General features: G+C 54.9%; 1 protein-coding gene across 5 annotated transcripts; it reads left to right on the top strand.

Annotated features, from left to right (window-relative positions):
• Positions 1-1,926: 1,926 nt before the first annotated feature.
• AMER3 (APC membrane recruitment protein 3) lies at positions 1,927-11,424 on the top strand. Of its 5 annotated transcripts, none has more exons than XM_011941706.1 (3): positions 2,123-2,164; positions 4,999-5,003; positions 8,408-11,011. In XM_011941706.1, the coding sequence occupies exon 3, from the start codon at positions 8,419-8,421 to the stop codon at positions 10,987-10,989; it is 2,571 nt and encodes an 856-aa protein (XP_011797096.1). In that variant the 5' UTR covers positions 2,123-2,164; positions 4,999-5,003; positions 8,408-8,418; the 3' UTR covers positions 10,990-11,011. The 5 variants fall into 5 exon arrangements, with proteins under 5 accessions (XP_011797091.1, XP_011797096.1, XP_011797094.1 ...); XM_011941703.1 differs by lacking the exon at positions 2,123-2,164 and adding an exon at positions 2,775-2,855 and having other exon boundaries at positions 8,408-10,989; XM_011941701.1 differs by lacking the exon at positions 4,999-5,003 and having other exon boundaries at positions 1,927-2,164; positions 8,400-11,424.
• The last annotated feature ends 1,717 nt before the right edge of the window (positions 11,425-13,141 follow it).

Genomic DNA, 13,141 nt, shown 5'->3' with positions numbered 1-13,141 from the left:
AAAAATAAAATAAAAAATTTCTTTAAAAAAGAAAAACCAACTGTTCACTGTTTAGAAAATACAAAAGAAAGAAAAGGTTTTAAATATTGAAAATTTTAAAAGAAAAAGAAACGGCTCAAAGCAGTAGGTCTGATGGTACCCCACAAATGCAGCTGACCTGACTGGCACAGTGGATGGTCAGTTCATTTGTGCCCATAAAAAACTCTCTGGGCCGGGCGCGGTGGCTCAAGCCTGTAATCCCAGCACTTTGGGAGGCTGAGACGGGCGGATCGCGAGGTCAGGAGATGGAGACCATCCTGGCTAACACGACGAAACCCCGTCTCTACTAAAAAATACAAAAAACTAGCCGGGCGAGGTGGCGGGCGCCTGTAGTCCCAGCTACTGGGGAGGCTGAGGCAGAAGAATGGCGTAAACCTGGGAGGCGGAGCTTGCAGTGAGCTGAGATCTGGCCACTGCACTCCAGCCCGGGCGACAGAGCGAGACTCCGTCTCAAAAAAAAAAAAACAAAACAAAACAAAAAAAACAAAAAAAACTCTCTGGCCTGCCAAGAAAGCAAGGGGTGGTGTGGCCAGAAGGTCTGAGACCCTGGGGACAATTAAGTGACCAGGAAGCTAGTTCCAGGACAGAAAAGGTTTACCGCCATTGCTCAAAAACACAGATAAGAAATCTAAGTCAATGTATTGTAAAAATAAACTGTAAGTTCACATTAGAATAATATTTAAGAAAAATCATTCAGTGGTATCTGAACTGGGTAGCCTAGTGTAAAAGATTTTTCCAGGGGTCCTTGGGGAAGACCTGATCCTACATCTTGGAGAAATAAAAAATTTAACATATATATTTTCATGTTACCCAAAAGTTAGGGGTGTTTGAAAACTCTCTGAAATGACAAAGCAGAAGAGTTGGAACAGTTTCCAACTCTTGTTCGTGGCCGAACGATGACCACGTAAGCATTGAATATGAGCAACTATCACTCACTGGAAGAAGCTGAATCTGTAATTATCCTCAAAATTACATGATTTTGGCTGGGCACGGTGGCTCACGCCTGTAATCCCAGCACTTTGGGAGGCCGAGGCGGGTGGATCATGAGGTCAAGAGTTCGAGACCAGCCTGGCCAAGATGGTGAAACCCCGTCTCTACTGGAAAAAACAAAAAACAAAAATTAGCCAGGTGTGATGGTGCACGCCTGTAGTCCCAGCTACTTGGGAGGCTGAGGCAGGAGAATCACTTGAACTCAGGAGGCAGAGGTTGTGGTGAGCCGAGATCATGCCATTGCACTCCTGCCTGGATGACAAGCGCGAAACTCCATCTAAAAAAAAAACAAAACATGATTTTATAAGAAACATAAAAAGATCCTTAAATGCAAAAGGGGAGAGCGTAATGAGGAAGGCTAATGCTTACTAATTTTAACAAGAGGAGGACTGTGGGATCTGAGGGAGTCCTACCCCTGACTTTGGGTGTACGTGGCAAGGAGGCAGAAACCGCCTTGTGTCCTACCTAAGAGAAAGACAGGGAAATCCCACAGCCAGGATCTGCCAAAAAAAAGGTCAGGACTACCAACAACATGGGCGAGGGGGCCTCACCTTGTTAGTCGCTGCATAGAAAGAGGGCTCGAATCTATAAAACGCAAGAAGGTAGGTCACCCAAGGGTGGGGAAGGTCCTGGCTGGAGGATGAAGGGGCCTCTTGGCGAGACGATGTCAAGGGGAATGACAAACCAAACCAATCTAAAGCCAGGGGACTCTGTGTCCTGGGTTCTTGGACAAGGTGACTGGGAGGGAGCCCACCAAGCTCAGGGAAAGGCCTGACCTCCGTCATCCAGCTGCCCTCTGCCCTCCCTTCCACCTCAGCCTCAGCGTGGACCCGGGACTCCTGCGTCCTCTCGTCCTGCTCCGCCTGGGCACACCACGGCCGCGAACCTCCTGCTGGCATCAGCCCCTCCCCAGCACCGGCTGTGCGCTCCCGCCCCGCCCCCCGCACACACCCCCGCCCCACACTCCCGGCGCTGCAGCCTGAGCCTTCCTGGAGTTACTTAATCCACCCCAGCCCCAGACACTGAACCGCGCGTGCAGACCCTCGTCCTCAGTTCTGCGGAGAGAGGGTCCCCACAGCATTTCTGCTCCTCCCCCAAGACTGCGGCAGGGCACAGCACCAGCAGAGCCCACACAGTGAGTACCTGTAGGGCAAGTGCCTCTTTCGTTCTCATTAATAATAGAGTCAGGTCCCTTCTCCACGGGAAGACCCTGCCTTGCAGCCCCAGCCTGGCCTGCCCCTTCTTGCAGGCCCGCTCCGAATCCTGGGTAGGACTCGTGACGAGGCTCCGGGTGGCCGAGCCCTTCCGCTAGCGGTGCTGTCGGCTGGGCTGGTGCTCTGGGCTGAGGGGGAGGGGCTCCCACACCTGTGCGCTCCCGGGAGCCGGGACAGCGGCGGGGGCGCCCTGCGTACGGGGGCGAGGGGAGACGACTGCGCCTGAGGGAGGCACAGCCGCAGCCGGGTGGAGGCAGAGACACCGAGAAACAGAGACCGGGCGATACGCACAGACAAAGCCGGCCCGATCGCGGCCCGAGCGGCGGAGCACGGAGGCTGCAGCCTGGCGGAGCAGCCCCCACCACCCCTGCGCGCCAGCGCCGACGCCCTCCCCGGCCCGCCCCTCCCGCCGGCCTCCGGCGGCTTAACCCTCGCCTGCCCAACCCAGCGGGGCCGCTGGAGCAGCGGTGGGTGGGTGCGGGCGCCGGGCCTCCCCTTCCAGGCCTTGGCGCGCGGCGCCGGGAGCTGACCGTGGTGCTGAGCGCGGCTCGCGCTCCACGCGGTGCCCGACCCTGTCGCGGCCGCGCCCTGCTGCACCGCCGGCCCCCAGCGGTAAGTCGCCAAGGCCCCGAGAGGCTGCGTCAGTCCTGCCCCGCGGATGTGGACCCTGGGGGGAGGGCGAGGATTGGGGAATTTGGTGCGTTCTCTGGCGCGATGGACGGGCTGAGTGCAGGAAGCAGGGTCGACACCCTCCACCCGGTGGTGCCCGACGCAGTCAGGGGCCTGGGGGCGGTGACCCTTTTAGGTGTGGGCTAGGGAAACGGAGAGACCCTCCGCCCGCTGATGCAGGAGCTGGGGAGAGCCACTATGGCTGTGAGGCCCATCTCCTTGCCCCTGGGCAGTCCAGAGGTGCCCTCCGAGGACGTGGGCCAGGACCTTCCCTCCCCAGAGGGCCCTTTGTCTCCCCAACGTGGGGGTTGGGTGGCTTGGTGGTGCTCTCACAGCAGATTCTATTTCTGCTTTATTCTCCATTCCCCCCCCCCCCCAGGGCACGGTCACTTTCTCTCCCCACAGTGGCCCTCACTCCAGCCCTCCCATGACAAGGCAGACTACTACTGAGAACGCTATTGCCCCATAGCTCTGCCACCAGCCCAGTTTCCAGAGGTTCCTGGGCCTGCGCTTTTTTATCACCATACACTCCTTTGTATCACACTGCTGCGACTTTCCTACACACGGGGGAAGGCATAGAAAATACCAAAACTATTAGCCAAACGTTTTATGTCTCAAGGCGTTTCTGTGGCATGTGTATTCCTCCAGGGTTTTTATTTTGCTCCATGAAATCAAACACCCAGACACTCTCATGTTAAGAAAGGAAAGAAAGGCACAGAATTACCTTCTCAAAGTAAAAAGGAAAAGCTGGGCAGCTAAGCCTGAGTTCGTCATGTAGAAAAGCAACCAGTATAATAACTTCGTTTGCCCAATTTGCAATAAATTCATGTCTGTGTGTGCCGTGTAAAGCACTGTGATGGGAGGTGCACAGACACAGGAGTCTCTGCCACCACCTTCTCTCCCCTAAACCCTGCTTGGGCTCCTAACTCGCCTCCGTATCTCCACTGTCCATTTTCACCTGCATCTTTGAAAGTGAGAATTGGCCCCTGTCACTTGCCCTGGAAGGCTGGCTCACCGTGGCTTGCAGATAAAAGCACGGCCCTCACTGAGACCTCAGGTCAGGTGTGGTGTGCGCAGCCCATCTCCAGGCCTCATCCCTCTGGCCTGCTGCTCTGGCCACTTGAGCCGCTCTGGCCACTGGAGCTGCTTTCAGATCCTTAAATATTCTCCTTCTCTTGCGCCTTGGGGTTTTTCTGAAGGGTGTTCTGTCTGCCTGGAATATGCATCCAGTGTCTTTTGCCTGGCTGTCCTCTTCTATCTTTTAGGGTTTGGTTTAAATATCACATCCCTGTAACAGAATTACTTAAGTAAATACATTGTGTGGTCTCTGTTCCCATGGAACTTGCAAGTTCATCTTAGAGATGAAAGACTCAGCCCAGGGCCCTGGTGTCTTAGAAAACGATGCACATAGGCCGGGAGTGGTGACTTACACCTGTAATCCCAGCAATTTGGGAGGCCGAGGCAGGAGGATCATGAAGTCAGGAGATCAAGACCATCCTGGTCAACATGATGAAACCCCATCTCTACTAAAATTAAAAAAACAATTAGATGGGCATGGTGGTATGCTCCTGTAGCCCCAGCTATTCAGGAGGCTGAAGCAGGGGAATTGCTTGAACCCAGAAGGTGGAGGTTGCAGTGAGCTGAGATCATGCCACTGCACTCGAACCTGGAGACAGAGCAAGACTTCATCTCAAAAATAAAAAAATAGGAATAAGTAGTAAAAGAGAAAATGATGCACATAATAAAAAAATTAGCTGGGCGTGGTGGCACACACCTGTAGTCCCTACTACTCGGGAGGCTGAGGCAGGAGAATCCCTTGAACCCGGGAGGCGGAGGTTGTAGTGAGCCAAGATCCGCCACTGCACTCCAGACTGGGCGACAGAGCAAGACTCTGTCTCAAAGAAAAAAAAGAAATAAAGAAAAAGACAAACAAACTAAAAGAAAATGATTCACATAAACTGTATCACAGAATTAAAATCTCAGAATCTGCATCCTGTTTAGGGAACTTAGGTGTAAACATTTGACTAAGATGTCTCAAATATAAAATAGTGCATTTAATTAAGTAATAGCTCACTGCCTGCTATAGCTGGAGTCCTGGAACTTAAAAGAATTTTCAGGCTCGTTGGGGAGTGAGACCAAGCACCAGAATGAATAGTTGGTGGTTGCTGAGCCCCGCAGACAAGAAGGCACCCAGAGGGCAGGGACAGGTCTGAGCCCTCCTTGGGGGAACGATATGGCACTTGTGGGAGTGGACCTGTCATGTTTCTTGCTGGGGTTCCATTGACGGGTCTTTAGCCACAGGGTTACAAAACAGTGTGCATTTTTGCAACTGAGAACCTGGGCACATTTGGCCTCTGCCCTTAGGCAGTGAGAAGGCCAGCATCTGGCTGTCCACATAAATCCCACTCTGCCCCAGAGAACTGTCACAGGAGTTGACTTCTCAGCCTGCCTCCAGCCAGGCAGTGGGCCCTCCAGCCACCCAGGGAGTTCCCACCCCCATCATAGGTCACACATTTCCAAAGAGACAGGTTCCGATAAAATATTTTAATATGGATTTGGACTAGACCGAACACAGACTAGAGTTCATGGGATGCTCCAGTATTGCTGCGCCTCTGGTTCATCATTCTGCGTCCTGTGTTATTGTCCTGTCTGTATGCAAAGTGCTCAATCAACTCAGAAGATGGGCTTGGCATTGTTAGTGTCACTGAGTCCGGCCATCTATAGCAATGACAGCTATTTTAAAGGATCATTTTTCAAGTTCAGAGTGGAGTGAAATTTCCAACTGTTCATGATTTTAAATCAGTTGACTGTTACGAGAACTGAGAAACTGGTAGTTTTATTTATAGACATCTACATCAAATAAAACATTTTTGTTCTTGCAGTTGCAAAATTCTGCACACAGTGAAATAATCCTTGCTGTGCCTGGCTGAAGTTATTTCCAATAGAATGTCAATCAAGATTTTTTCCAAAACATAGAAAAGACTAAGGGAAGTAGAGATCTCATCGCGAATATTTCCAAAATTTCCTGCCATAGGAATTATTATTATCTTCAATTATAATTTTTCTAAATTTGTGTGAGCGACCCTTCTTGCTTTTAATCTTCACTTTCATTGTGTTTTATAATATTTTTCATGAAAACACATTTATTATTCTACTTTTAGATTTCCCACAAAAGAGTCTGAGCTGTTGGTTTATAGACTGTCAGGTTCAGCATCAGATAGACCTGGGTTCAGATCCCAGCTCTGTCACTTAACACCTGTGTGACGTGGGTCAGTTCACTGACTTCTCAGAATCTGAATTTATCCTTTGTAAAATGGGGGTTACAATCGTTTGCCCCTCATACGGTGATGGGCCAAGCTGTCCATCTGGTTAGGTGGGTGGAACCAAGACTCCAGCCAGGGTCATCTGAGCCACAGCTTGGAGAGTAAGCCGTGCGCTGTGTGTGGCAAAGCTCGGCAGAGCTGAGGAGGCCTTGTGCTGCAAAGGATTGTGCAGAGTGGAAAGTCTGCAGGTGCAGGGTGGGTAAGGCTTAGGCATGCACCATCTGGCATGAGGCCGAAAAGCCAGTGTGGCTGCTCAGGGCACTCTCCCTCTGCCCAGGGTGCCACCAGCAACAGCTGAACTGCAGCCAGAGCCCAGCCCAGGTCCTGTGGCTCTCCTGGCATGGTGCCTGCTGCTTCTCATCCTCCAACCAAAAGTCTGAGGTGCTCCTCCGAGGGGGGGGAAGCACTTCCTTCAGGTGGGAGCGGGTGGAGGCTGGTCGGCTTGACCCTGCCAGCCCCTGCAGTGCCAGCTCTTCCACCCCTTCCCATCTTCTTGGCCTCAACGTGCCCACTGGGCTATGAGGCAGCCCCTCGCCCTCTGGGTCCTCATGAAGAAGCATTTCAGGATCTCTGGCAGGTAGCTGCAAGGCTTATTTGGGGTGGGCTAAGTAAGACACGCAGGCTGACGGAGCCCCAGGTCATGTTCATGCCTGCTGCAGGCTTCCTCACAGCCAGGAGCTGGGGGATCAGTGCAGAGCTGCCTCTGGGTAGTCCTTATGGAGAGGCGAAGGAGCTAGCCACAGTTTCTCCCTGGCCAGGACTGACTGTCAGGCCACTCATTACCAAGACAGGTGGAGACCCTGGCAGACAGGGGTGTTTTGGATGAAAGGAGCAGGCTGAGTCCAGGACCGTGAGGACATGGTGAGGGGAACAGAGGGGAGGGGCTCAGTCTGCCCTCCCTTCCTGGGTACTGAAGGTCTCCACAACACACCCCAAGGCAGCATGTTTGAAACTAAACCCTAGCTCTTCTTTCACCTTGGCTCAGCTCCCTCCTCCTCCCCTCATTGCCCTCCTCCAGCTGTCCCGTGCTGTTCCTGCCTGCTTGTCTCTCCCTGCTGTCGCTGAACCCTGGCGTTCTTCCCTTTGGAAGACCCTACTACGTTACCCCTGCAGCCTCCATCTGCCTTGCTCGCCATCCTCAGGCGTCTGGCAAGTACTGTCTGCTCATAACTCATTTTTTCTGTCCTCCACTCAGAGGTCAGATGCATGGCCCTAGACCGCCAACTTCATTAAAGTCCCTGCTTCCACCCACCCCTCGGAAGATGGCTGTAGCTCCCCAGTGATTTCAGGGTAAGGCCGGATGCCCTAGCTGGGCCGGGACAGTCAGTTGGCAAGCACTGCTGCCACCTGTCCACCTCCATGCCCAGGGCGGATCCCAAGACCTTTTCCCATTGAACTGAAACCGGGCATCAGAAACCTTCTCTGGATGGCACTGCAGGCGTCAATATGCCTCAGTGATGTGTGCACAAAAGGTGGTGGCTGCCTACCCTTGCAGCCCTGCCTGCCCACCCTGTGTCCCATGCTCTCGATGCTCTGGTTCCTCTCTGTCCATGCTCTGCATGCACCGTGAGGTGCTGGGCTGTGTCTCGCCTGATGGCCTCTGTAGATGGAGTCTTGCCCACCCCGCCCCCAGAGGCACACAATCCTGGAGTTTGCAGTATGCATGCCCCCACAGCCCCAGCAGAGGGCCAGCTGCCTTCAGCCCAGGAGGCAGGCAGGCGTGGGTGTCCCTTTAGCTGCCTGATGAAGGAGGCAACTGCTCTAATTGGATCGTCCACCTGTCTACTCAGAAGGGCCGTGACACACACTCCTAAGGACAGGCTGCAGGTACAATAGGAGCTGTGTGTAGAATGCCGGGCACTCTGCACAGAACACGGGAGTCTGAATGGGCCAAATGAGCTAAAAGGGGGATTGGGAGAGTCAAACACTCATGGGTGCAGCAATCACCAGGCCCCAGGCAGCTCTCATTTTGGCTCCTACTGTGTGCCGTTGTCTACAAACGCAGGAGCAGTGAGTGGGCGTGGCGGGGCTGCTGCTATCTTGCTCCCCCACCTGCAAGGAGGCCCCTACAGAGAGCGAGCTGTGTGAGAGGGGTAGGCAGGGTCTTCCAGAGCCCAGGGTCCTCCCGTCTATGATTCTGAGTGCCTCCTGCTTTCCTCCACAGCCGCCCAGGCACTGGCAGCATGGAGCTGAAGAGAGGAAAGACCTTCATCAAGTCCAGCGTGCAGGTTTCCCATGAGAAACCCCCAGACCCAGCAGCCGTGGCTCCAGCCAGGGAGGGAGCAGGCCCCTGGTCAGTCCTGCCAGGAGGGCAGCAGAGGCCCCACAGTGAGAAGGGCCCCCAGGCCAGCCCCAGTGCCCAAGAATACGACAGATGCCCCAACAGAGGGGCACAGCCAGACCCCAAAGGGGGACCTGCAGCCCTCTGCGGAGCCACCTTCAAACCCGTGCGAAAGAGCAAGACTCACGACAGCGTGTCTGGAGCAGGCAGGGCCACAGCTGCCACAGGGCAGTTGGTGGGCAGTGCAAGCTTCCCGGGCTCCCCGGGCAGCCGGCGCATGATCGACTACCGCCACTTTGTGCCCCAGATGCCCTTCGTGCCGGCTGTGGCCAAGAGCATCCCCAGGAAGAGGATTTCCCTGAAAAGGCCCAAGAAGTGCTTTCGGAACCTATTCCACATTCGCAGAAACAAGACTGAGGACTTGGCCTCGCTGGCAGCTGAGGGGAAAAGTCTGCCCTCCCCAGGGGACCCATCAGACCCTGGGGGCCGGCAAAGCAAAGCCTTCCTCCCCCCGGGTGAGGGGCTGGGGCTGGACAGCCTGTGCCAGGACCTGTCGGACAGCGAGCTCCTGGCTGATGCATCCTTTGGTCTATGCAGGGCCCTGTGTGAGGACGTGGCCTCGCTCCAGAGCTTTGACTCGCTCACGGGTTGTGGGGAGGTCTTTGCAGATGAGAGCTCGGTGCCATCCCTGGAGCTGAATGAGGGCCCGGAGAGCCCAACCCAGGCAGCTGAGGGCCTGGAGAGCAAGGTTCCCAGGGGCCCCCTCCAAGGCAGTGTGGAGCAGCTGGCCTCGCCCGCCCAGAATGAAGCCTCCGACTTCACCAGGTTCTGGGACAGTGTGAATCGCTCAGTGCGGCAGCAGCAGCGTGCCCTGCTAGGCCCATGGCTTTCGGACAGGGACCAATCCCAGCTGGACACAGCTGGGCTCGCTGAGCTGCCCCTCTGCCCCTGCAGGGACCCTCGCAGCGGCTCCAAAGCCAGCTCCATCGACACAGGCACCCCCAAGAGCGAGCAGCCGGAATCCGTGTCCACGAGTGACGAGGGCTACTATGATTCCTTCTCGCCAGGACTTGAGGAGGACAAGAAGGAAGCTGAGAGCCCAGGCACTCCCGCTGTCACCTTCCCACGGGACAGCTACAGTGGGGACGCCCTCTACGAGCTCTTCCATGACCCCAGCGAGGGTCCTGTTGGCCCCAGCCCAGATGATGACCTGTGCGTGTCTGAGAGTCTGTCAGGGCCGGCCCTGGGGACGCCACTGTCCATGTGCAGCTTCCGAGTGGGGGCCGAGGAGAACTTGGCCCCAGCACCAGGCCCTGACCTGCTCAGCCAGGGCTTCCTACAGAGCTCCTGGAAGGGCAAGGAGTGCCTGCTGAAGCTGTGTGACACTGAGCTCGCCATCACCATGGGCATCATCAGCTGGCTGCGCCGAGGCCCCACGCCCCGTGCCCCACCCACCCCTGGGCAGCCTGTAGCTCCATCTGGTCCCCAGGGAGCCCCCAGGGCACCCACAGAGAAGTTAGGGGGCAGGGATGGCCTGGCCTCAGATGCAGGCGGGGCAACGGTTTGCTCAGCACCCAGCAGGCAGGAGCTGTGGGCACACACGGGCACAACAGACCTGCTTGCCGGAGAGAGCAAGGCCCTCGGGGTGGCCACACAGGGGACTGGCACACTGTCCAGGGATGCCTCTCAAGAGGAAGGGACACGAGGTCACTCTGAAGACTTGTTCTCCTCTATGGAGTCTGCAGCCACTTCGACAACAAATACTTCCAGTGAAAACAAGGCCCCAATCCCTTCTGCCTGGCCCTGCTCCCACAAGGAGCCTGGGCCACCAGGGGTCCTGGGGTGTTTCCGTGGCCCCTGGAGGCCAGGTCATGGGGGTGGCACTCTAGATGCAGAGCCCATGCTGTCAGGCTGTGTGGCCCGTGCGGCAGCCCTGAAGATCAGCTCAAATGACCAGCCCCCGGCCGCATGGCCTCCAAGGCAAGACGTGGGCAGTGGGCTCTTTGGGCAGCGCCAGGCCAGGGGCCCTGACATTCTGCAGCAGAAACAGTCCAGCAGCTCCCCCAGCATGACCACTGTCTATGGCCTACCCTCCTCGGCCAGCACACAGGACCAAAGGTGTCGAGATCATGTCCAGGACCTGAGCTGGCTCAGGGTGGAGCCCCCCAGGCTGGGTGTCCAGGCCTGGGCCCCTGTGGAGGACCCGCCCCTGCAGCTCAGCACAGCGGCTGTGGAGCAGGTGGCATACAGCAGAAAGCTGGACTCTGAGCCCCCATCAGCCCCTGCTGCCCAGTGGAGTCCCCAGGGCCACCATCCAGAAAGCCTGGGCCTCACTTTGAACCGCCAGCGGGAAGGGGGGGTCTCTGCAAGTGCCCCAGAATGCCGCTGCAGCCTCCTGGCCCGTGAGGGCCTCCCCTGTGGCCAGCCAGAAGTGGGGACCTCCAGGCCAGCCGTGGCGGAGCCCCATCTGTAGGACAGGCTCACACGCACCAGGAGCTGCATGTGTCTTCATGACCACTTTCAGGAGAGCCTAGGACTCAAGTCTCTATCTTTGGTCCCGATGTGGGGACTGTGTTGGGGGGAGGGGGTGGCGGCAGGACTCAGGCATGCAGAGGGCAGCATGTTCATGTGGAGGCATCCTTGCCTGAACCCACCAGCTCAGGCAGCCCACCGCCCCCACCACCAAAGAGAGCACGAAGCTGCGGCCACCTAGCTGCTCCTCATGCAGGGGCTGGAGAGAGGGGCTGGGGCTTGAAACTGATGGGAAGAAAGAACTGCACCTTGTACATGGGAAGCAGAGAGCCAGTGACTCTGCCCAGGGATTGTGTGGGAATCCCGAAAGACACAGTCCCAAATGCCATGGTCCCAAGTGTTGAGAATCCAAAATATTAAAATTACTCTAAAATCCAAAAATCACAATCCCAAAAGATCTAAATCCTGAAAATATAATTCTGGGAAATTTTTTAAAAGATATTTACAGGCGGGGCGCGGTGGCTCAAGCCTGTAATCCCAGCACTTTGGGAGGCCGAGGCGGGCGGATCACGAGGTCAGGAGATCAAGACCCTCCTGGCTAACACGGTGAAACCCCGTCTCTACTAAAAAAATACAAAAATCTAGCGGCGTGTTGGCGGGTGCCTGTAGTCCCAGCTACTCAGGAGGCTGAGGCAGGAGAATGGCGGGAACTCGGGGGGCGGAGCTTGCAGTGAGCTGAGATCTGGCCACTGCACTCCAGCCTGGGTGACAGAGCGAGACTCCGTCTCAAAAAAAAAAAAAAAAAAAAGATATTTACATTTTAAAAGGATTTGAGAAACAGAAAAACAACAGAACACATCATCAGCCACTTTACACAATAAAATAGGCAATAAGACATATTTTTGCAAGCATAAACACTCAGGTATACTAATGACAGTTATACAGGTGTGAGTTATTAGCAGACAAACTATATTCATAAACAGGTCAAAATGGGAAATGCATACATGCACATCACTATGCTTGGTAACTGCGTGCACCCGGCTTGATATCTGCAGTCACGTCATGACCAGTAACCCATCTTTTGATGAAGTCATTCTACGATGCATCACCACCACACACGCAGTTGCCCAAAGAGCGGAGATGGCAAGAACTTTCTCACAAACACAGATGTACAAAAATTACATCTCTTCATTCATGGAGGAAGTTTTGATGTTTTTATACACACGCACAACACTTACACACGCAGTTAACCTGGGATGCCGGCAGGGTGGCTCAGGCCGAAAGCCTCAGGACCCAGGAGGCCACGGGTGTAAGTCCCAGAGTCCAAAGGCCAGCGAGCCTGGAGCTCTGATGTCAAGGCAGTGGAAGAAAAGGCTGTCCCGGCCCTGAGAGAGACCAGTTCGCCGTCTGTATTTGTTCCCTCTGGGCCTCAGCAGATCGAACGCTGCCCACCAACATTGAGGGTGGATCTTCCCCACCTAGGCCCCTCAGACTCACACACTCATCTCTGGAAACACCTCACAGACACGCCCAAAATAATGATCTCGCAGGTCTCTAGGTCTCCCTTAACCCAGTCAAGTCCACACCCAAAAGAAGTCTGCAGGTCCACCCCTTGTCAACCTGGCATCCATCTGCATCCCCTTCAACCATTCTCAGTCTCCAAATACAGCCCTAAGCAAGGTCGTAGCTCCACCCAACATGATGCCACTATCCCGGGATTGTGATTTTCAAGACTTTAGATGTCAGGGATTTGAAACTTTAGAGATTTGCGTCTTTCAATATTTCAATGTTGGGGACCAGTGTTTGGGATTGTATCTTTCAGAATAATGATCCACACTTGTGTGAGGACTATGAGGCTCAGGATGGGAGACAGATGGGGGAGCCGACCTTAGGAGGGCCCACTGAACCAGCCTCAGTCTGGCCCCAGTCTGGCCTACTTGCTGCCCCAGGACGGGTGGCTACAACATGCTGAGGGCCTGAAGGGCGTCTCCTCAGGAACACTGTATTACCCTGTTTTGTGTTGCTATAAAGGATAACTGTGACCAGGTCATTTATGATTTATGAAGTAAAGAAGTTTATTTGGCTTGTGATTCTGCAGGCTGTACAGGCATGGCACCAGCATCTGCTGCTTTTTTTTGTTTTGTTTTTCTTTT

The sequence above is a fragment of the Colobus angolensis genome, unplaced genomic scaffold (assembly GCF_000951035.1).
Source record: "Colobus angolensis palliatus isolate OR3802 unplaced genomic scaffold, Cang.pa_1.0 Scaffold20, whole genome shotgun sequence".
Classification (NCBI taxonomy): Eukaryota; Metazoa; Chordata; class Mammalia; order Primates; family Cercopithecidae; genus Colobus; species Colobus angolensis.
This window is presented reverse-complemented; position numbering and strand designations above follow the sequence as displayed.